General features: G+C 52.8%; 1 protein-coding gene across 1 annotated transcript; it reads left to right on the forward strand.

Annotated features, from left to right (window-relative positions):
* Positions 1–1944: 1944 nt before the first annotated feature.
* Positions 1945–20106, forward strand: EMC8 (ER membrane protein complex subunit 8). The gene is made up of 7 exons (XM_054640774.2): positions 1945–2236; positions 6031–6107; positions 7523–7592; positions 8060–8154; positions 9053–10879; positions 18368–18456; positions 19746–20106. The coding sequence occupies exons 1-5, from the start codon at positions 2039–2041 to the stop codon at positions 9210–9212; spliced, it is 600 nt and encodes a 199-aa protein (XP_054496749.1). The 5' UTR covers positions 1945–2038; the 3' UTR covers positions 9213–10879; positions 18368–18456; positions 19746–20106.
* Positions 20107–20610: the final 504 nt, after the last annotated feature.

The raw sequence follows: 20610 nt of genomic DNA on the forward strand, positions 1-20610 counted from the left end.
AATAAAATGGTTATAAAAATAGTAATATAGTCAGAGTAATATTAATTTGGACAAATTGAATTAGGACAATATGAGACAATAAATACAAAAAGTTATGGACAGTCCGGGTACTTTTTTCTGGGCAGCATAAGCCCGAAAAAGGACACTCGTTAACAAAGGATTAACCCTTAAAAGCAATAGCCTGTTGCATATTCATACATCTCATACATGATGCATAAATTCCATTCAAACACAGGATTCTGTCTGGTCATCGTCAACTTCTTCCTCTGAATCTTAACACCACCTTCGAGGCAGGAAGAAGTTCGTTTCTTCTGATAAGAGGGCAATAAAGTCTTTTTCTCTGAAAGATTCAGGTGTCCTGTGGCTTCTATCTCACTGGGAGTCCTTTCTTTAAAAAAAGTATCCAACATAGCACAGTTTCTATTTTAACATTTTTTAATAACCTAAAACTATATTTAACACACTACTTAAGAGAATTAATACAGCATTACTTTCTAACACAACACATATAATATTCATTTTCATATTTGTGAAAAGCCAATCATAAAATACACATTTTTCACATCCAGCATCATTGAGCCCAGCTGTGCCCCATCCCCACCTTGTCCCCAGCCCAGAGCACCGAGTGCCACCTCAGGAATTGCTGGGACACCCCCAGGGATGGGCACTGCAACCCTCCCTGGGCAGTTCCAATCCCTGACCCCCCTTTCCATGGGGAAATTCCTGCTGATGTCGGACCTGAGCCTGCCCTGGCCCAGCCTGAGGCCGTTCCCTCTGCTCCTGTCCCTGTTCCCTGTCCCCTCCTGGCAGGAGCTGTGCAGAGCCAGGAGGGCCCCCATGAGCCTCCTTTGCTCCAGGCTGAGCCCCCTCAGCTCCCTCAGGATTCTCCATTCCCTTCCCAGCTCCCTCAGGATCCTCCAGCCCCTTCCCAGCTCCCTCAGGATTCTCCAGCCCTTTCCCAGCTCCGTTCCCTTCCCTGGACATGCTCCAGCCCCTCAAGGTCTTGTGAAGAGCCCAGAATTTGGCACAGGGTTCAAGGTTTGGAGCCCAGGATGGAAAAGCACCAAGGGGGATTCGTGTGCCGGCTGGGGACAAACATGGCCAAGGCATCACTGAAGTCATTTTTTTATACAGAGACCCCTTTTCCTTTATTATTTGGGATACCCCATCCCTGGAAGTGCCCAAGGCCAGGCTTGGAGCAGCCTGGGACAGGGAAAGGTGTCAGGGGTGGGAATGGAGGATCTTTAAGGCCCTTCCAACCCAAACCATCTGTGATTCATGGTGATGGGCCACAGGCTAGACTGGATCATCCTGGAGATCCTTTCCAACCCAACAGTCCGAGAGATCTTTTCCCACCATCCAATGATCCCAGACATCTTTTCCCAGAGGTTTTTCCCACACGATGATCCTGAAGATCTTTTCCAATCCAATGATCCCAGAGGTTTCTCCCACTTGATGATCCCAGAGATCTTTTCCCAGAGGTTGTTCCCACACGATGATCCCAGAGATCATTTCCCAGAGGTTTTTCCCACACGATGATGCCAGAGATCTTTTCCCAGAGGTTTTTCCCACACAATGATGCCAGAGATCTTTTCCCAGAGATCTTTTCCCAGAGGTTGTTCCCACACGATGATCCCAGAGATCATTTCCCAGAGATCTTTTCCCACACGACGATCCCAGAGATCATTTCCACCCCACGAGGATCCCAGAGCTTTTCCCCGGTGCGGTCCCGCGGCACCGCGGGCACCGCTCTCCCCCATCGCTCTCCGCCGCCCCTCACTCCGCTCACCCCACACCCCCCATCCCACAAACTTTTGGGACCCTCCCTCATTTTCAGCACCCTCCCCACACCCCAAATTCCCCCAAATCCCCCTAAATCCCCCCCAAATCCCCCAAAATCGCTGTCGCAAAGCCGGCCGCGCTTGGCGGCGCTTGCCGACAGCCGGCGGCGCTGTGCGGCGGACGGGGAGCGACGCAGGGCGGGGAGCGGGGCCGCACCGGGCCGCACCGGGCCGCACCGGGGCCGGGGCTCGGCACCATGAAGCTGACCACCCAGGCTTACTGCAAGATGGTGCTGCACGGCGCCAAGTACCCGCACTGCGCCGTCAACGGGCTGCTGGTGGCCGAGCGGCCGCCGGCGCCGCGGCCGGCGCAGCCCGCGCTGTTCGTGGATTGCATCCCGCTCTTCCACGGCACGCTGGCGCTCGCCCCCATGCTGGAGGTGGCCCTGACCCTGGTGAGGTGATCCTGCAGGGGTGTGGGGTGAGGGATGGGGTGCTGGAAGGGGTTTGGGGGGTGCTGGGGGTGCAGAGCAGGGAGGGGGGGAATGGTGCAAAAATTGGGGGAATTGTGGTGGGAGAGCTGGGGGTGCTGTGATGGAGAGGAGAAGGATCCCCCCCTAAAGGGGCTCCAGGAGAGCTGGAGAGGGACTGGGGACAAGGGATGGGGGAACAGGACACAGGGAATGGCTCCCACTGCCAGAGAGTGGGCTTAGGTGGGATTTTGGGCAGGAATTGTTCCCTGGGAGGGTGGGCAGGCCCTGGCACAGGTGCCCAGAGCAGCTCTGGCTGCCCCTGGATCCCTGGCAGTGCCCAAGGCCAGGCTGGACAGGGCTCGGAGCACCCTGGGACAGTGGAAGGTGGAATAGGATGAGCCCCTCCAACCTAAACCATCCCATGAGTGTGAGCAAAAAAAGATCCATCCCTTCTTTATGCCATTAAAAAGAACAAACTTCTGGCTCCTCCAGAGTCATCTTTAATGTTTCCCTCAGTGTTTTTCATCCCAGTAAAGATTTCATTTGGAAACAAATTCCAGTAACTCCTGTCCCTCCAGCTGAGATGATGCCGTGGCAATGTTGACATCTTTGTGGAGCCTGGAAATGATGAAATGCAGCCAGAGGCACAGGACAGGAGCTGAGCCTGAGCCCCGACCAGTTAGTTTTACCATTAAACACCCAAAATTATCATTTTAAATATATTTACATCAGTGTGGGAGTAGCAGAGCACTGTGTGTTTTCATTAAATCAGGATTAAATGTCTTTCCACAGGGTTTGTGGCACTGAATTTGGTAAACTCTAGGCTTTCATTGCAGCTTTTTAGTATAGATCTTGCAGCAGGATCAGATTATTAGGAAACAAATCCTGTTTCTTGCAACATCTGCAGGAAGAAAATTATCCCAGAGCCAAAGCAATGGCAGGATTTGACTTATTTACTCCCAGTTTTTGGTACAGAAAGGTAAAGATTGGAAACTCCTGGTGTTTCCCACAATAATTAGGGCTCTATGTGGTTCACAGCCACTGCTGTGATCCTTTAAAAACCAGAATTTTACAAGAGCCCAGGGCCTTTTGCTGCTGTTCTGGGTTTAAACGGAGGCAAAGGTGTCAGTAATTCTGTCAGAGCAGCTGTGAAAATTGGATTTTCTCATGGAAAAGGTTGGAAGGAGATGATTCCACATCTTCTGTATGAGCTTGCCTTTGGATCCAGAATAAATCAGGGAGATCAGAGTGCTTAAACTCCATTTTTGTAGCAAAGCAGCTTCACTCCTAAAGGATTTCAGAGCTGTGGCAGGATTTAGTGGGATCTGCTTCTTTCCAGGCTCAATTATTGCTGATTCTTGGTGGAGGGTGGCCCTGTGGGAGGGGTTTTACAACCAACCCCACAAGTTCCACCTCCTCTTCCCTGCCCTGAGTCATCCCAGAATGGGATGGGAGCAAAAATACAGAAAATAGAGGAGGGACTTCCAAACTTCAAGGCTTTGCCTCCTAAAACTTTCAGGGGGTCCAAGGAATGCAAAAACCCCAAACGGCACCTCCAGAGGGTGCTTGGGCACTGAATTCCCCAGGGAATGTTCACATTCCCGAGGTCCCAGAGCTCCAGGAGTGTTGGGACAGCACGGGGAGGGATTCTGGGGTGTTGGATTGATGATCCTTAAGGGTCCTCCCAGCACATTCCAGGATCCTCTGATTTCCCCGAGACTGGGAGCTCCCGAGGGCAGAGCAGCAGCTCCTGCGTTTCATTTGCACTCTGAGATCCTTTCCCAAGCCAGGGGCGTGAAGAAAAAGTGAATTAAGTTGCACTCGAGCCTCTGAATTTCTCTGCTAATTGATGTGGTTTTACAACCACAGCTCCAGAAAGGAGAAACCGAGGAGCACTTCCCTCTCCTGGAGCGGCACTCAGCTCCTCCTCCTCATCTTCCTCCTCCTCCTTTTCCTCCTCCTCCTCCTCCTCCCAGCGTTTTCCAGCCCTGGTGGCTGCAGCAAACCAAAGCCACTTTGGATTTTTCCTTGGCAAGACTGGATGTGACCAAAAATATTTCTAATATTGAAAATATTTCTGCCATTAAAAATATCTCCACCATTAAAAATATTTCTACCATTAAAATATTTATAACATTAAAAATATTCCCAACATTGAAAATATTCCTAGTACTAAAAATATTTCTAACATTGAAAATATTTCTACCATTAAAAATATTTTTAACACTAAAAATATTTCTAATTTTTCTAACAGGAGCTAATTGCTGTAGGATACCTGTGGGAACAGTGCTGGGCTTGGAAATTACAGCTGGAAACAGCTTTCATTCCAAAATGAGATTTTTTTTCTCCCCCCTTTGTTTTATGCAGAAGCAATTTTTAATTACCAGTTAGGAAAGTGAGAACTTAAAATCATTCTCTTCTTTCTTTTCAAGACAATTTTTGGTAGGGAGCAAAAACGGATTTAGGACTGCGGTTTTTAATTTTTAAATAGATGGAGTTGGGTTTTTTTTTTTTTAATAATTATTATTAATTTTACTGCCTGGTCTGCTGGCTCTAATGCCAAGCTTTCAAACCACTAACAATTAAAACCAGAGTCCTAAGCCCTCAAAATGGGTTTGGAATTGAAACAGCAGCTCTTGCAGGGCTGCACAGCCTTTTTTTTTTTTATCACTTAAATCCGTGTCATCCCTTGGATTATTCACATGGCTGCTTTGTTTGGTTGGTTCTGCAGTCTAATACAATAATTATTGCTGAAAATGAGATTGATTTGACTCCCAGGATGCCACAGGTCAGCACCAGATGTATTTTTGGAGGCCTTTTTAATAGAGCTGGGGAGGGTTTTTTGAGGCCGTGCTCTCTAGGGACTGCAAAGGAAAATTCGAGCTGCTTCCTCCCCTTCTGTCTTTGTATTTTGCTGACTTGATACCCTCAATTCTAATAAAAAGCATCATATATATATAGATACCATGTATATATATATATAGATAGATATTTTCAAAGTCAGACTCAGCAGGAGGAATTCAGCTCCAGTTTAAAGCAGCAAGAACAGCAGTGTTTAAACCCATTTAATTAAAAAGCAAGAACCAACAAAACTACCTAAGTACAAATCAAAATTTGTCTAAATTATATGCCAGAAGCACATCTGGTTAAGCATTTACATAGAAATGTTAAATAAGGGAGAACTCTCAACAGAAAACAATTTTATTTCATTTGAAAAGCTGCTAAATGGGACAAACTTCTGCCTCACATTCCCCTTTCACCTCCAGCTTTGATTTTCTAATAAAGGCCCCAAATGGTGGCATTATCCCCCAGAAATGGGACATTAGAAATAAAACCTTTCTGCAAGGACAGGGCAGCATTCCCTGAAGTGCCTTGGCAGGTGAGCACTGACAGAAAATTGTCCCAGCCCTTGGTGGGTGAGCCCCAAAGCCTCTCCAGGCTGAGTTTAATTGTCCTGTCAGTGGGATTTAGGCCAGGCTTTGACTGAGACAGCTCCTTGCTCTTTTGCTCCATTTGGTTAATGCTTCCCATCATCCTCCAAATGCTCTGTTGGGTTTCTCCATCCCAGCTCAATCAGCCCAACTGTGAGCACTCCCACAAGCAGACAGAAATATGGATTTATTTCAAGAACCCCGTGGCAGAGATGGAGCAACACTGCTTTATTTACAGGACAGCCATGAGATTTTCTTCATCCTGGGTTGTTTTATTTACTTTTTTTCCTTGATCCTGAAGGGTTTTTTTTTCCCTAGGATTCATTGTTGCCATTGCTTTTCCAGATTGATTCCTGGTGCAAGGAGAACAGCTACGTGATAGCTGGATATTACCAGGCGAACGAACGCGTGAAAGATGCCAGGTGTGTTGGGCCAATATTTCCTTCTGTTTGCTCTTTTAGCTCGTACCTTGGACTCTGCCAGCAGCAATCATCCCCATAAATCAGGCGTGTGTGATTCACTCTGACAACTGTCAGCTGCTTCCACATTGTCTCCGTGGGGCTGCGGGATGTGGCCTTTGGTCAGGTGCAGAAAGTCCTGGCTTTGCAGAATCCCTGCTCTCCTCCCATGGCTGCTATAAAAGGCCACTCTTTGAACCAGTGCCAGCTTCTTGAATTGCAGTTGTCAGGGAAAAAGCCAAAATCTGCAGAGTGTTTGCTCATGCAGTATGGATCTTGGAAAGTCTGACAACTCCCAGGTTCTTAGGGAAAGTCAGGAGTGACCTGATTCTTTCTAAATTTCTTCATCGTTGCTGAGTTTTTTCAAAGCAGTTTTTTACATGGTAAAGAAGTGGAAAATGATGTCAGTGATAGCTCTTATTTATCACTTCTTTTCCTCAGGATTAGTCATTTTTTTCCCTGCTGGCTGACTCAGATTACTCACTAAACAATAAGGAACCTTCCTGTGGAGCCACAGTTTAATTTTAGATCTGTGCATTCCATGTTTTCCCCTCTATCTGTTGGACAAATCCAGGATTGGGACTGATCAGCTAGAATAAGAGCAACTTGTTTAAAGTATTATGCCCCATCCCTGGAAGTGTCCAAGGTTGGATGAGGCTTGGAGCAACCTGGGATAGTGGAGAGTGTCCCACCCATGGCAGGGGATGGGATCAGAGCATCTTTAAGGTCTCTCCCAACCATTCCATGATGCTCTGATTCCAGTTATTTGTTTATGTATATTCAGACTCAGTTATGGTTTTTAAGGAACATGGGTGACTTCTAAGGTGTCTATCAGGGATAAAAGTATTATTTGTCCTTTCCTTATAAATCTGATGCACACATTTTTAAGAAGTTACAGTTTTTTCTCTTTGAGGTTTGAAGGAATGTCACAGGTTTGATGGTTTTTTGAAAGTTCAGTTTGATTTCTGAAGGTAACTGGCACCACACTGAGATTGTCGATGGCACCACATTAAGTAGCACCACACAGAGATTGTCACCTTTGAAACGTGGTAAAGGTTGTCACAGGTTATCTGATTTTGGACAAGTTTTCAGTGCAGACTGGGGAGAAAACTCAGTTTCTTTTTTAAATGCCTGCCAGGGCAGTCATTGATCAGGGGGGAAGAAGACAGGAGGCCACCCAATGTTGATTCCATGTCATTCCAAAGCTGTCCCTAACCCCAGCTGAGCTGCCTTCTATCAGCTGTGGCATCAGCTCCTTTATCTTGTTCCTGTTTGCAAGCACCCAGAGTCACTCTCACATCTCTCTGAGCTCATTTCCTGCTGCTTTCAGCTGAAACTGGTGGCTCCCATCACTCAGTTCCTTTTCCTTTCTGCTCCAGCCCAAACCAGGTTGCAGAGAAAGTGGCCTCGCGGATTGCCGAGGGTTTCACAGACACTGCGCTCATCATGGTAAAGAGCTTCCTCCCCCTCACCCCCTGTGTGTTCTGACCCTGCTGCTGGACCAGGGAAATGCTGTTCTCTGGCTGCTTTCATGAGGAATTCAGTTTCTCTTCCTCTCCAAAATGCTCTGGGGAGGAGATGCAATGAGCAGTGAAGTTCAGTGTAAATCCACAGAGAGACTGTGGTGAGCTCTCTGTCACCTCAGAAGAACTGGAGGCTTTCTCTACATGTTCAGGCAGCAATTTCTGGCTCCAGCCCACCTCCTGCAACTTAAATTCTTATATTTAATGTCACAAACCAAGCTTTGCCTCCTCACTGCTGTGACAAAGGACATTGGCAGCTTACATTTGGCAGTTGGAGGGTAAAACAGTGGGTGGGTGTAAGATTCCCTGTTTTTACAAACTGATTTGGGGTTTATTTCCTCTCTTGGGATGCTGAGGAGGAGACTGAGGTGCTGTTTCCATGTCCCACCCCAGGTTGACAACACCAAGTTCACCATGGAGTGTGTGGAGCCTGCCATCCACGTGTACGAGCTGCACGAGAACAAGTGGAGGTGCAAGGACCCCCACGTGTGAGTGAACCAGGAATTCCATGGGCTTTGGGGAAAAACAGGCTGTCCCTGTGAGGGCACTGCAGCCTGGCTTAATTTAGAGTTTTTCTGTGGTGGTTCCTCTCAGTTTCCCTGGGTCTGGATTGAAGGCACTTGAGACAGTAGTTCATGTTCAGACTCACATGTTTATCATTTCTTATCAGTGAGTCTCACAACCATGAGTTTGGCAGCCTTTCATTAGCAAGGCACAAAATGGCCAACCATGTCTTGTTACGAGGTCTTTTAAGACTAAACTATCCAACTAAGAAATGACACCTAAATTATTTTCCCTTTTAACCCAATAACTGATCCCTCGAAGCCCCCAATGCAGACTTTTCTGTCCAATTACAAAACATCACCCAAACCCTGAAGAAGAAGGAAGAAGGTAAAGAGGAACAACCAGCCTCCACCCTAAAACCTCCATCCTGCTTTATTTGTATATTCTAAAACCCCAAACTTTACGTTTTCTACCCTGTGCTATTACTGATAGCACAGGGTAGAAGACTTAAATAACTGATCCCTCAAACCCAATAACTGATCCCTCAAAGCCCACAATGCAGACTTTTCTGTCCAATTACAAAACATCACCCAAACCCATGAAGAAGGAGGAAGAAGAAGGTAAAGAAGAACAACCAGACTCCACCCTAAAACCTCCATCCTGCTTTATATTTATTTCTATATTCTAAAACCCCAAACTTTTAAGTTTTCTACCCTGTGATATTACACACTCCTAACCAACTCCACACCCAGTACTATCAGTTAATTTTGGAAGCCTGTTCCACGGCCTCAGGTCAAATGCAGCGCTCCCTTGTAAGCGCAGAAAGTTTAAAATTCTCAGCATCCAAGATTCCAATTGCTGCCTGGTTCTTTCCCACCCTAGTGACTTCTGTGAAGACTGGACCGAAGCCCAGCGCATCGCTGCCTCCCTGCTGGACAGCAAATCCTACGAGACCCTGGTGGATTTCGATAATCACCTGGATGACATCCGCAACGACTGGACAAACCCCGAGATCAACAAAGCTGTGCTGCACCTCTGCTAGGAGGGATCCTCCTGACTAATCCATGGGCATTCCCACTCTGTACTGAAGAGAGAAAAATGCTATTTTTGAATGTAAATAGAATTAATATTCAGTACCTTGTGTGGAAAGCTGACTGATTAAAGAGGAGTGGCCTGTCCCGCGGCGCGGTGCTGTGTCCGTAAAGCCACGGGATGTTGGTGGTGACATTCCCTGGAAGAGCTGCCAGCTGTCACTTCCAGCTGTCCTCATGGACACCATCCCACCTGTAGTGAATGTTGCTATTCCTTGGAAAACAGAACTGCTTCTGCTTGGCCCCCGCTGTTCCTATTCCAAAGTTTTGACTTCAGCTTTTCTAATCTTTAGAGAGGTTACTTTTTAACGATTTCTGGAAATACCTTTCCAAAAAAAAAAAAAAAATCAATCCTGTCCTCAGGTGAGAGATTTTAAGGGCAAATAGATCAAATGAGAGGTGAATGGTTTCTTCTGGCCTGGGTTGGAATTGTAACTCTCTTGGCACAGTAAAATGCAAACTGCTGAGGATGTTCCATGCTCATGTGTCACCTGTTTTGCAGTGATTTAGCATGACAGAGAGTTTTAAAGCAGTATTCCCAAATAATCTGGTGATTCCTGCTCTCCATGGGCTTGGCAAGCACAGTTACTGCTTGAATGTGTTAAACCCAAAGTAAATGATTTATAAAAAGGACTGGAAGCACACTACTGAGTTTGAATCTGCAGTTGGAGTCTACAGTAGTGAAGTACTGTATTAATTTCATGCATTTTGTGGGGGGAGTTAATCAGCAGATCTCATTTTCCACGTGATCCAAGTACATGGAGTCAGGGAGCCTGGGTACAGCCTAGTTCAGCTTGCCTTGTCTTTCCCATTCATATTTATTTCCAAGGAGAAGTTTCCTGGACAATGCAGCTTTATACCAGCCTAGAAAAGCTCTTTGTTGCCTCTCTCCTGACTGTAGTTAAACACAGCCTCAACCTGCAACAATTCCTCCAAATTTCCTTCCCTTCCTGCCCAGAAATATTGTTACAAGGAAGATCCAAATAGCCACAAAATGTCTGCCCATCTCCAATCTTAGTGTTAAAATCACAGCAAAGTTTGGGTTGGAAGGGACTCAGAGATCATCTCATTCCATGGGCAGGGACACCTTCCCCATGAGCAGGTTGCTCCAAACCCCATCCAACCTAGGCTTACTTCAAAATGGAATTGTCTGAACCTCACAATTTTGAGTCAGTAAACCCAGGTTTTGCTCCTGGTTTTTGAGAGGGATGGGGCAAGGCTAAAATCCCGTTTAACAGCAGGGAATAGACCCTGGATGCCCCCAGGCTGTGGAGTTCCCTCCAGGGGAGATTCCACAGGGCCATGGGGTGAGGTGAGAGGGAGGAGAGGAAGCTTTGGGCACTGTGGATTTTATCTCCCTGCTGTGCACGGGTGAGGTGTGATTACCAAAGAGCTTGGCACTGAGTCAAGAACCTTCCCTAGGCTGAGTCAGGCTTGCAGAGGGAAATGTTTTCACTTGTTGACTGAAAACACGTATTTAGCTCCCCAAACCAGTGAGATAACACATTCCGGTGGCTGCTCCACTCCCTATCTGTAGGAAAAGATTTCCCTGGAGCAGAATGCAAAGCACCCAGGCTGCAGGAAGAGGGCTTTGTGCAAACAGCCAGCGAAATCCAAGGTATTGTTCCAGAGGCAGATCCTTATCTTAGCCAGATTCCTCGTGTGGGGTTGTCAGAAGGAGCTGCTAGGTCTCCTGAGCCACAGGAAATGTGTTTCTTGTTCTTTGTAACAGCATCTCCTAATCAAGCTTTGATCATAAATATGCAAATTCAGGCTAATCCTGCTCCCCCTGTTCGGCAGTTTGTCTCCTCCGTGTGTAACCTGCTGGAATATTCCCTGTGACTAACCTGGGACACCCTGCTGGAAGGGGAGCAGCTTTTAGTGCTTTGTCTTCCCCTTTTTTCATCTTCTCTTTGCTCTTTGCTTTCAAACGAGGATTTTTTGCCACCAGCAGAAGCCCAGGCTGGCTTTAAGCAAAGAGGACAAACCTGCAGATCTTATCTCCCCTGGCCTATTTGCATTGAAGGCTGGACAAGAGCAGCAATTCCATAAATCCAGGCAGCCACCGTGGCTCTCCTGGCAGAATGAGGAAGCTGCAGGGCTCGGGGAAGGCTGGGTTCCCCTCTCCTGCTGATGTGCCCGGAGCAAATGCTGCTTTCCTGGCTGGTTGATCCTCTGGATTCAGGGCAGGAATTCAAGGTAATTCCATGTAAAACTTGAGGGGGAGGAAATCTTGGGGAAGGCATCTCTTGCTGAGAGCTGGGAAGGCAGCACTGGGAGTGTGTGTCCTAGTCTTTTTTGGTTAGTAATTAATGACTTCCAGGATTAACTTTTTTCTCCCTATCCATCAAAATTTGGCATTTGGCTGCCCAGATGTTTTAACTCCCAACTTTTTTACCTCATCCACATGACCTGAAGCACTTGGAAAAAAGAATCCCTGGATGGTTTGGGTGGGAAAAGATCTTTAAATCATCTCATTCCATCTCCTGCCATGGGCAGGGACACCTTCCACTGTCCCAGGCTGCTCCAAGCCCTGCCCAGCCTGGCCCTGGGCACTGCCAGGGATCCAGGGGCTGCCACAGCTGCTCTGGGCACCCTCACAGGGAACGATTCCTTCCCAAAATCCCATCTAAATCCACTCTCTGGCGGTGGGAGCCATTCCCCATGTCCTGTCCTCCATCCCTTGTCCCTCTCCTGGAGCCCCTTTAGGCCCTGCAAGGGCTCTGGGCTCTCCCTGGATCCTTCTCCATGTGAGCACCCCCAGCTCCCCCAGTCTGTGGGATTCTCTTTTCCCCAGTCAACCCAATTTTCCAGAACAGTGACAAGCATCCCCACAGGCAGATGGGTGACAGGAGCCACGGAATCCCTGAGCAGCTGCTCTGGGGCACTTCCAAGTGAGGTCCCTGCTCCCAGGGAATGCCAGGTCCCACATTCTCCCTGAGCTCATCACTCTCTGGGTGCATACAAGGATTTGGGGAAGTTTTTTCCCCATCCAGCAAGCAAAGCAGCCTGCTGCTGGCATTTTCCCTCTTCCCATCTGCTCCTGGGATGTTCCCGAGGAAAGCGAGCAGAGATGTAACATCTCCAGCTCTTGGAGCCGATGCAGGAGCAGGTGAGCGGTTCAGAGATCACACCTGGCGCATCTGGAGCCAGCAGCAGACAGATGTGCAGAGCCCACCCCAGCCGTGAGGGGCGGCCCCCTGCCCCCAGAAATTCCTCCAGCGAGTGGCAGGCGAGGAGAGGCGACGGTGACAGACGCAGGAAGCAGTGCCCGGCCCCTCTGCTCCCTGGCTCCCGGCCTAATCGCTGCACTCCGGGCTGGAGATGCCGGAGGAGGAGGGCACCGCCAGGGAGAGCCGCGATGATGCTAATGGAGGAGGCTGTTAGCGGGGTGGGCTTGCGGCTGAGTGCAGCCTGGAAAATGGCCTCGAGGGGAAATGCGCTCGGTCTGTGAGCTCTGCTTCTCGTTCGGGTGGAATTCAGCTCCTGGAGCCGAGCTGGGGCACCCACACGAGCTGGTCCCTGTTGGGCTGCTCCCCTCCCATCCCGCCCAGGCTCTGCTATTCCCAGCTGGACTTGGGCACCTCCACACATCCCAGTCGTGCAGCACAACCCCCTGAGCCCTGAGCCAGCCCTCCCGCAGCGGCAGCGCTTTCTGTGTGCCCAAGGAGCCGCTGAGGGCTTTATCGATTTCCCTTTTTTATTTTTTTCACTGTCGCTTTTAGACCACATTTTCACCCAGCCTTCTCCTTCGAAAGTCCACCCCAGCTGCATCCCTTCCTCAGCTGCATCCCTTCCTCTTGGTTTCCAGAGGAGAGGACGGACACGGGGGGACAGCAGCTGGCAGGGGGGGACAGCGCTCCTGCCTGTGGCACTTCCAGCCTGCCGGAGCTGGGATGAGGGAAGCAGGGAACTCTGCTCTTAGGAACACCCGGTAGGTGGGCAGGGGCCGAGGGCTCACTCCGGGATTGTTCCAGGCAGGGCTGCTGGGGCTGCAGCTCCAGCGGGATGCGGGCAGGATCCGTGCCAGGCGCAGCTCTGCGCACAGCCGGGCCGGGCAGAACGCCGCCGCCCTTCCTAGAAATGCACCCTGGAGCTTAAAAGATGGACCTAATTGAAAAACTCTATCGAGGTTGTAGCAGCAGGGGATAAAAGGGAAAGCTGGGCCCAGATTAACCTGGAGCTCAGCGAGCCGGGAAGCACGGCAGCCGTGGCCAGGTCCCTAAGCCAATTCCCAGCCGTGGCCTCCCGGCCGGATCCATGCTGGGGAGAGGTGCTTTGTCCTGGATGCAGGAGCTCTGTGCCTCAGGTATGTCCTCGCTCCCCCTTCCCTCCTGACCCTCTCTCCTGCCCCATCCCGCTGGATTTTCTCCGGGGGTGCTTCCAGCCCACGCGGTTCCTGCCGCTGTCTCGCTCTGCTGCTCCTGCCAAGAGCCCGTGCTTGGGGAGTGCTGGAGCTGCTCCAGTTCCCCCAGAGCCTGCATCTTCAGCTGCCTCCTCGTGACATCCTCCCCCCTCCCTCCTTCCCTCCCTCCCCACTCCTGGCATCCCCTCCGGGTGCTGCTCGCCAGCCCTGGCGACTCTGGATCTCCAGGAGGGAATTTCCTCTCCACTCCCAGCACTGGTTGCCACTTCCAGCTCTGGCAAGGCCCGGGCAGGACCTTCCAGCAGCCCCTTTCTGGGGCAGCCCCAGAGCCAGGCTGGGAGCAGCCCTTGGTTTCCCAGAAGGGCCGGGGGCAGGAGGGGACAGGTGGCCTGGCTGCTCCGTTAGCACGGAGGTGACGTGTCACCTGCGTTAGCACACCCTGGCACTCTGTGACCCAGAAAGCTGCTTCCTCCCCCTCCCTGCTGGAAGGGGAGCCCAGCTGGTATTTGCAGAGCAGCTCCTGAAGGCAGCCAGCAGAGCTGCTCCGAGCTCTCCAGCCAAAGCTTTTCTTGTGGCCAGTGCTTGCACAACGCGTCCCTTGTCCCTGCGGTTTTCCTCTGGCGCCTGGGAAGCAGCAGCAGCTCTCCCTGCCCTTCCTTTCCCCAGAGGGGGTTTGAGAGGCTGCCCTCCATCCTCACCCCCCAGCAGGGCTTCAGCCCCGGGCCAGGATGGAGCAGGAGGGGAGAGGAGCAGCCCAGTACCAAAGGGACACAGGCAGGACTGGAAAGCAGGCAGTGAGCACCTCAGGGGAGAGGCAGGCTCTGGCCAGCTCTGCAAGGACAATCTTTCCCCAGGGAGTGAAGGTGGCTCCATACCCACCCACCCCCTGAGCCCATCCTCTTCCTCCCCTGGCCAGCTGGCTCCTGCTGGGCTTTGGCCACTTGCCCTGACGTGATGCTCAGCAAGTCACAGCTCAGAGCCTTGTGACAGGAACCAGGAACTCCTGGAAGGGAGGTGTTGAGCCCCCTGGCACTCAGCTCTCCCTAACCCTGCTCACCCAGCAGTGACCAGGACCCCACAGCACAGGGGCTCCAGGTCATTCCCAGTCACCTCAAGGTGGACAACTCCCACTTTATAAACCTTCACAAAGGTTTTTTTGCTTTGTTCACCAGCCCTGGGGAGGGCAGGAAGGGGTGTTTGACGCTGTGTTTGTGCCTATCAGGTGTCAGCAGAGCAGCTGGAGCTGTGCTGCACCCGCAGAGCTAACCACAGGTATTTTAGCAGCCTGGTGTTTATGTTTCCCATCCCTGCTGCAGCAAGACAATCGCTTTTTGTCACTGTTGTAGCAACAACTGCTGCTCCGGGCCAGGCTAATTCCAGCCCTCGTGGGTTTGGGGCTGTTTGCTCTCACCCAGCAGCAGCAAACAGGTTGTTTTGGAGACAGGCAGTAAAATAGCTCAAGGTGGAAGCAGGATTTGTGCTGCTCTGACTGGATTTGTGCTGTCTGGGAGTGATCCCTGGCTCCATGGGATGCTGCCTGCCCTGAGTTTGGGATGGGATCTTGAAAGATCAGGTTTGCCAGGTTCTGCTTCAGGATTTGTCTCTAAGTCTTAGACTTTGCAGGTGAACAGGGGGGAAAATCCACATAAACCAATTAATTTGTCAGTTTTCTGGAGGGAAAAGAGGGAGCTGTGGGTTGCAAATGTCTGCGCCCACTGGAGCTGCAGCCTTGCCCCTTTGCCACCCTCCCCTCTCCTGGAGCTCTGCAATAACTCAGTTATTTGACAAATCAGAGGAGTCAGATTGGGAAGGAAATCAGCTCTTCCCAGGTTTCTGATTTTCATCAGACATGGCAGGACCAAACCAGCAGAAAGTGGAGCAAAACCACCCCTCTGCTGTCCCTGCTGCCCTTCACACCCATCCCAGCCAGGCCTGGTGGGGCTCTGATCCCACCGGAGCCCTCCCAAACCGCTGGGATCGGCTCTCTCCTGATCCCGGCGTGAACTTCCAAGCTCCTTTTCCCTTCCTTTCCCTTCCACCTTCCTGCCTCCCGCAGCCGGGGCTGTTTAATGTGCGGCCGGCGTTGCCTGCATTCGAACCGCTGCTTGAAAAGGAGCCTGAAAAGGAGCCTGAAAAGGAGCCTGGAAGGCGCGGGGGCCTCGCCTGTTAATTGCGGAGGAGGGGGAACACGGAAAAGCCTCTGGCTGCTGCTGATGCAGGCCAAGGCGGCTGCTCCGGAGGCACAGCCTGGCCCCGGGCTGGGACCCGACCCGCTGGGACCCGACCCGGAGCGCTCATCCCGGGAACGGTGAGGAGCCCTGCCCGCTGCCAGGCTGGCTTTGGGGCTGGGAAGGGGCAAAGATCCTTCCTGGAAGGTGGTGCAGGTGGAGCTGCTCCCAGAGTTGATGCCTGGTGACATCAGGACCTCAGGGACGCTGATGTCCTTGGCTGTGGGCACTCACTGGCCCTGTCGGGGCTCTTGGTGGCCCTCAGGCTGCTCGTGGGGATGTTGGATGCCCGGCGGCTTTGCCGGCAGCCCAGGGCACTCCTCCCTCTGTCTCTGTCATCTCTGGACTGCCTTGTGCAGCGGGGTGAGAGTAAATCCGCGTTCCCTCATCACCCAAGGGCTTTGCCGGGCGCGGGTCGGGGCTCGGAGCGGGGGCTGCATGGGAGGAGCCGGGGCTCCGCTGTCCTCATTAACCGGGCTCCAAGCAGCCCCGCCAAACCCAAAGGCGGCGGCTGCCTCCTCCTGCCGCCCTCCTGCCCTGCCGAGGCATCCCCCGTGCCAGCCTCCGGCACCCGGGAGCGGTGGGATGCGACCGCGGGCATCGCCCCTGTGGGCACCGGGTAAGTGCCACCCCTCGCAGCTTTGTCCCTTTTCCCCTTCCCAGGGCACGCTCTGAGTGTCCCCCCCTGGCCGGGCAGCTCGGTCCCCGCTCCAGTGACGCCTGCCCTGAGCCTCTGGGGATTCTTGGAGCGTGAACTCGCCGGGATGCGAACGTTCCTCTGGCCTGGTGCTGGCACACAGGAGCCAAGGTGGAGCCCCCAGCAGCAGGAATCCTGCTGGGATGCCGGCAGGGGGAATCCTCCACCCGAATTCTGGCCCTTAGCCATGGGGAGGGGGCTGCTGTGTCCTCTGCAAGGGTTTGGCCACGGGGGGTGATCCCAGAGGATGAGATTCCAAAGGATCAGATTCCAGAGGATGAGATTCCAAAGGATGAGATTCCAAAGGATGAGATCCCAGAGGAGACCCCCTGTGCAGGGAGCTGGGTGTCCCCATCCCAGGAGATCAGATCCCAGAGGATGAGATCCCAAAGGATGATATTCCAGAGGATGATGTTCCAGAGGATCGGATCCCCAGGGATCGGATCCCCAGGGATCGGATCCCAGAGGAGACCCCCTGTGCACAGATCTGGGTGTCCCCATCCCAGATGATCAGATCCCAGAGGATGAGATTCCAGAGGATCAGATCCCCAGGGATCAGATCCCAGAGGAGACGCCCTGTGTAGGGAGCTGGGTGTCCCCATCCCAGAGGATCAGATTCCAGGAGATCAGATTCCAGAGGATCAGATCCCAGAGGATGAGATTCCAGAGGATGCGGTTCCAGAGGATCAGCTCCCCAGAGGATCAGATCCCCAGGGATCAGCTCCCCAGGGATCAGATCCCAGAGGAGACCCCCTGTGCACATATCTGGGTGTCCCCATCCCAGAGGATCAGATCCCAGAGGATGGAGTCCCCCTGTGCCCAGAGCTGGGTGTCCCCAGCAGGACCCTCCTCTCTCTGTCCCAGAGTGGTGTGAGCCACCAGCAGGTGCCAAAACCCACAGGATTTGCCTCAAAACAGATTTCCTGATATTTGGGCAGCCTCCAGGAGAGCTGCAAAGTGAGGTCCTGGGGAAGACTCCACTCCCCAGCCCTGTGGGGCGTTCACAGCTCGGGCTGCACCTGGGGAACTGATAAAAATACAGAATTAAAAGCAGAGATAGCAAATTTTCACTTCCCCTTGCAGGCTGCTGCCAACCCATCTGAGAGCTTCTTGGAAAGACAGAGGTCAGGCAGGGGGGGCAGAGGCTTTCCTTGGCTCTCTGTGTGGCCCAGAGCTTGGAAGAGCCAAAATGAGTCACTGACCCTCATCCCAATAAGCTTTTCCCAGCAGCTGTGGGAGGAGGGCTGAAGATTTCCCAATAAAGGGAATTTTTTTCTTTTTTTTCACAGAAAAATTTTCAGCATCTTGAAAAAAATGGTGTCCCACAGTGGGAATTATCCCTCCAAAAGCTCTGGGAATATCAGGGATGCCCAGGAGGAGCAGGATGGTGTGAATTCCAGCAGTGCATCCCAGCAGCTGCTCTGTCTCAGCCCGAGGGAGGCAGCTCTGGGATCACACAGGGGAAACAGAGAAATTGTGGGGTTTCCTCTGCGAGAACCAACCTAAAACCAACCAGTTCCTCCTGCTCCCAGCCTTCCCATCCTGAAATATTTTCAGGGGGTGGAGAAGCTGGGATGGGACCACTCAGCCAGCACCAGGCTCCTTCTCCACCCTCCCAAAAAGTTCTTCCTGGACCTCACTGGGCCAGATTGAGTCACCCCGGTGCCGTGACATCAGCGGTGGTTTTGCGAGCGAGCAGCCGCGTTTCCTGTGGCTCCTGTAGGCACAGACACGCAGGGAGAGATGTGAGCTCTCAGCTCCTGCTCCTTCCTGCCCCTGGCATCGCTCCCCCAAGCCCTCTCCTCTCTCCCCCAGCGCCTGCAGCGAGGGCCGGCGGCGGGGCTGGAGGGCTGGATCCCGCTGAGAGGATGAAAACATGGGGCTCAGGTTCTCCTGCCTGAAAGGTGAGCTTGGGCTGAGGGTTTGGGGTGCTGCTGCTCCCTGAAGGCGCCTGAGGGATGGTTGTACCCACAGGAGGTTCAGGTGTGGGCGGGTTTTGGGTGGAGTTTGGGGATGTGGTGGAATTTCTGAAGTCCCACCTGTTGGTGCCTGGATCACCCCAAAGAGGATTTTCCCAGCTTTGTTTTCCCAGTCCTGTGCTTGTCCTGCACCCTTTGCCCTGGAGAATCCATGGGTTCAATAAAGCAGGTGCTCAGGGACACGCGGGTGGGATGCAGGGCTCAGCCCCGAGCCTGGCTCCCAGCTCCCAGCTCCAGGCTGGCCCCAAGCATCCCTCACTGCTCCACTCTCCCCAGGGACACTCCAACCAGGAGCTTCTTCCCCAAGTTGAATTTTCTTAATGGATTTAGGCTGGGAATGGCGTCAGGGATGTCTGCACAGGGGCAGAGCTTTTAGTGCTGCTGGCCTGGCAGGGCGAGGGCTGGATATGGCATCTCCCATTAGCTCTGCATCCCTCTGACTCCTGCTAATCGTCCTTGGGGTCATTAGGGATGGGGCTTAATGAGGATCCCTCTGCAGGATGCAGGGCTGCCTCTTCCCAAGTCCACATTCTGTGGGATTCTGGTTGTGATGGGCACAGAGTTGGGTGCATCACCCAAAAATGAGCTCTGCCCCCTCTCCGCATCAGGGATGTTGGGAGGGAATGGTCAGGGGGGTTTGGGGTATCACAACCCCCTGTCCAGTAAGGGGTAACTGAAGAGGGGGAAGCAAGCAGCCAGGGAATCCCAATCCTGCCCCAAATCCAGAACAAAGCCCCAAAAGATTCCCCCATGCTTCCAGACCCCTCTGATGAGCTTGGAGCCTGGAATAAAAGAAAAGACCCTCCCCCTTTTCCAGCTCCCTTACATAAGGCAGGGCTTTATCCTTAATTAAAAAGAGATTAAAAATATCAGTGTCTGTCCCCTCCGGGCATTTTCTTGCTTGGGAAGAGCTGAAACCTCCCTGGATGCCGCCTGTGCCACACGGGGCTTTTCTCCTGATTAAAAAAGCAGATTAAAGCGATCTGCTCCCCTCAGGGGGGGTGGGCTGGGCAGGTGGTCGAGGGAAGGGGGGGATCCACCTCTGAAACCCCCCGAAATCCAAGGTGGATCCAGGGGAGGAGGTGTGAGGAGGATGCTGTGGATTCTCCAGCGGCTTGTAAAGGGCTGGCACGGAGGAGGGCGGGGAGCTGGAGGATGCTGGTGCTTGATCTCCTTTTATCCCCCTTTTATCCCCCAAAATGTCGTCCCCTCAGGCCTGAAGATGTGTGTGAGCAGCGGGAACGGCAGCGAGGGGACCCCGAGGGCGGGACAGAAGCACCTCCACGTGCCCTCCATCATCGTCACACCGCCCACGCCCACGGGCACCGCGCTGGCCCGGCGTGGGGAGGGTCCCTCACCCTGCAGCCCCTGCTGAGAGGGGACACGGGGCACGGCCAGCCCGGCAGGACCCGTCGGGATGGAGCCACAGCCCCCAGGGCACGGCCGCAGCTGCCAGGGACACGCGGGGCACCCACGCGGCTGGGTTTGGACACCAGGGACTGGGGTTTGTCCCTTTTCCTGACAGCGCCGGGCAGGGGGATCCCTCCTCGGTGAATAAAACCCTGGGGTTCTGCACCCCCAGCTTGGCTGTGTCAGCGTGGGGAGGGTGGGTCGCGCACCCCAAAACACCCCAGAGCCACCCCTGCGCCTGCTGGGGGCAAATTGTGATGTGCCCACCTCTCCAGGGAGGGATTGAAGGATCCATTTCAGCAAACGGCAGCGGGAAAATGAACTCGGCGGTGTCACCGGAACGGGATCGGAGCGGCCGCATCCCGGCAGGGAGCCGGGGGCGATGCTTCCCGGGGAGCGGCGGCACCGGAGCCGGCGGGAGAGGCGGGAGTGTGAAAGCAGATGGAAATTTAATTTTTTAATGGCAGCAGCAGATGGCAAAAGACACGCGAGGGGAGGCGCAGCGTGGGGGAGACGCTCCCGGAGCGCCCAGCACGTGCTGGCAGCACCGGGGGCTGCTCCGGGAACGGGGCTTGGGGACCCTCCTTGTGCCACCCATGGTGAGGGTGGGCTGGGGGTGCCCAGGGCTTGGATCCCACCCCAGGATGGGGGTGATGCTCATCCCAAGGG

This window comes from Agelaius phoeniceus, chromosome 12 (assembly GCF_051311805.1).
Source record: "Agelaius phoeniceus isolate bAgePho1 chromosome 12, bAgePho1.hap1, whole genome shotgun sequence".
Lineage (NCBI taxonomy): Eukaryota > Metazoa > Chordata > Aves > Passeriformes > Icteridae > Agelaius > Agelaius phoeniceus.

Bases quoted from the DNA above. Each gene is read 5' to 3' on its own strand.
- EMC8 (XM_054640774.2), top strand. From the start codon at position 2,039: ATGAAGCTGACCACCCAGGCTTACTGCAAGATGGTGCTGCACGGCGCC. The intron at 6,108-7,522 runs GTGTGTTGGGCC...TTTCTGCTCCAG, and splicing joins GAACGCGTGAAAGATGCCAG to CCCAAACCAGGTTGCAGAGA. The intron at 7,593-8,059 runs GTAAAGAGCTTC...GTCCCACCCCAG, and splicing joins CAGACACTGCGCTCATCATG to GTTGACAACACCAAGTTCAC.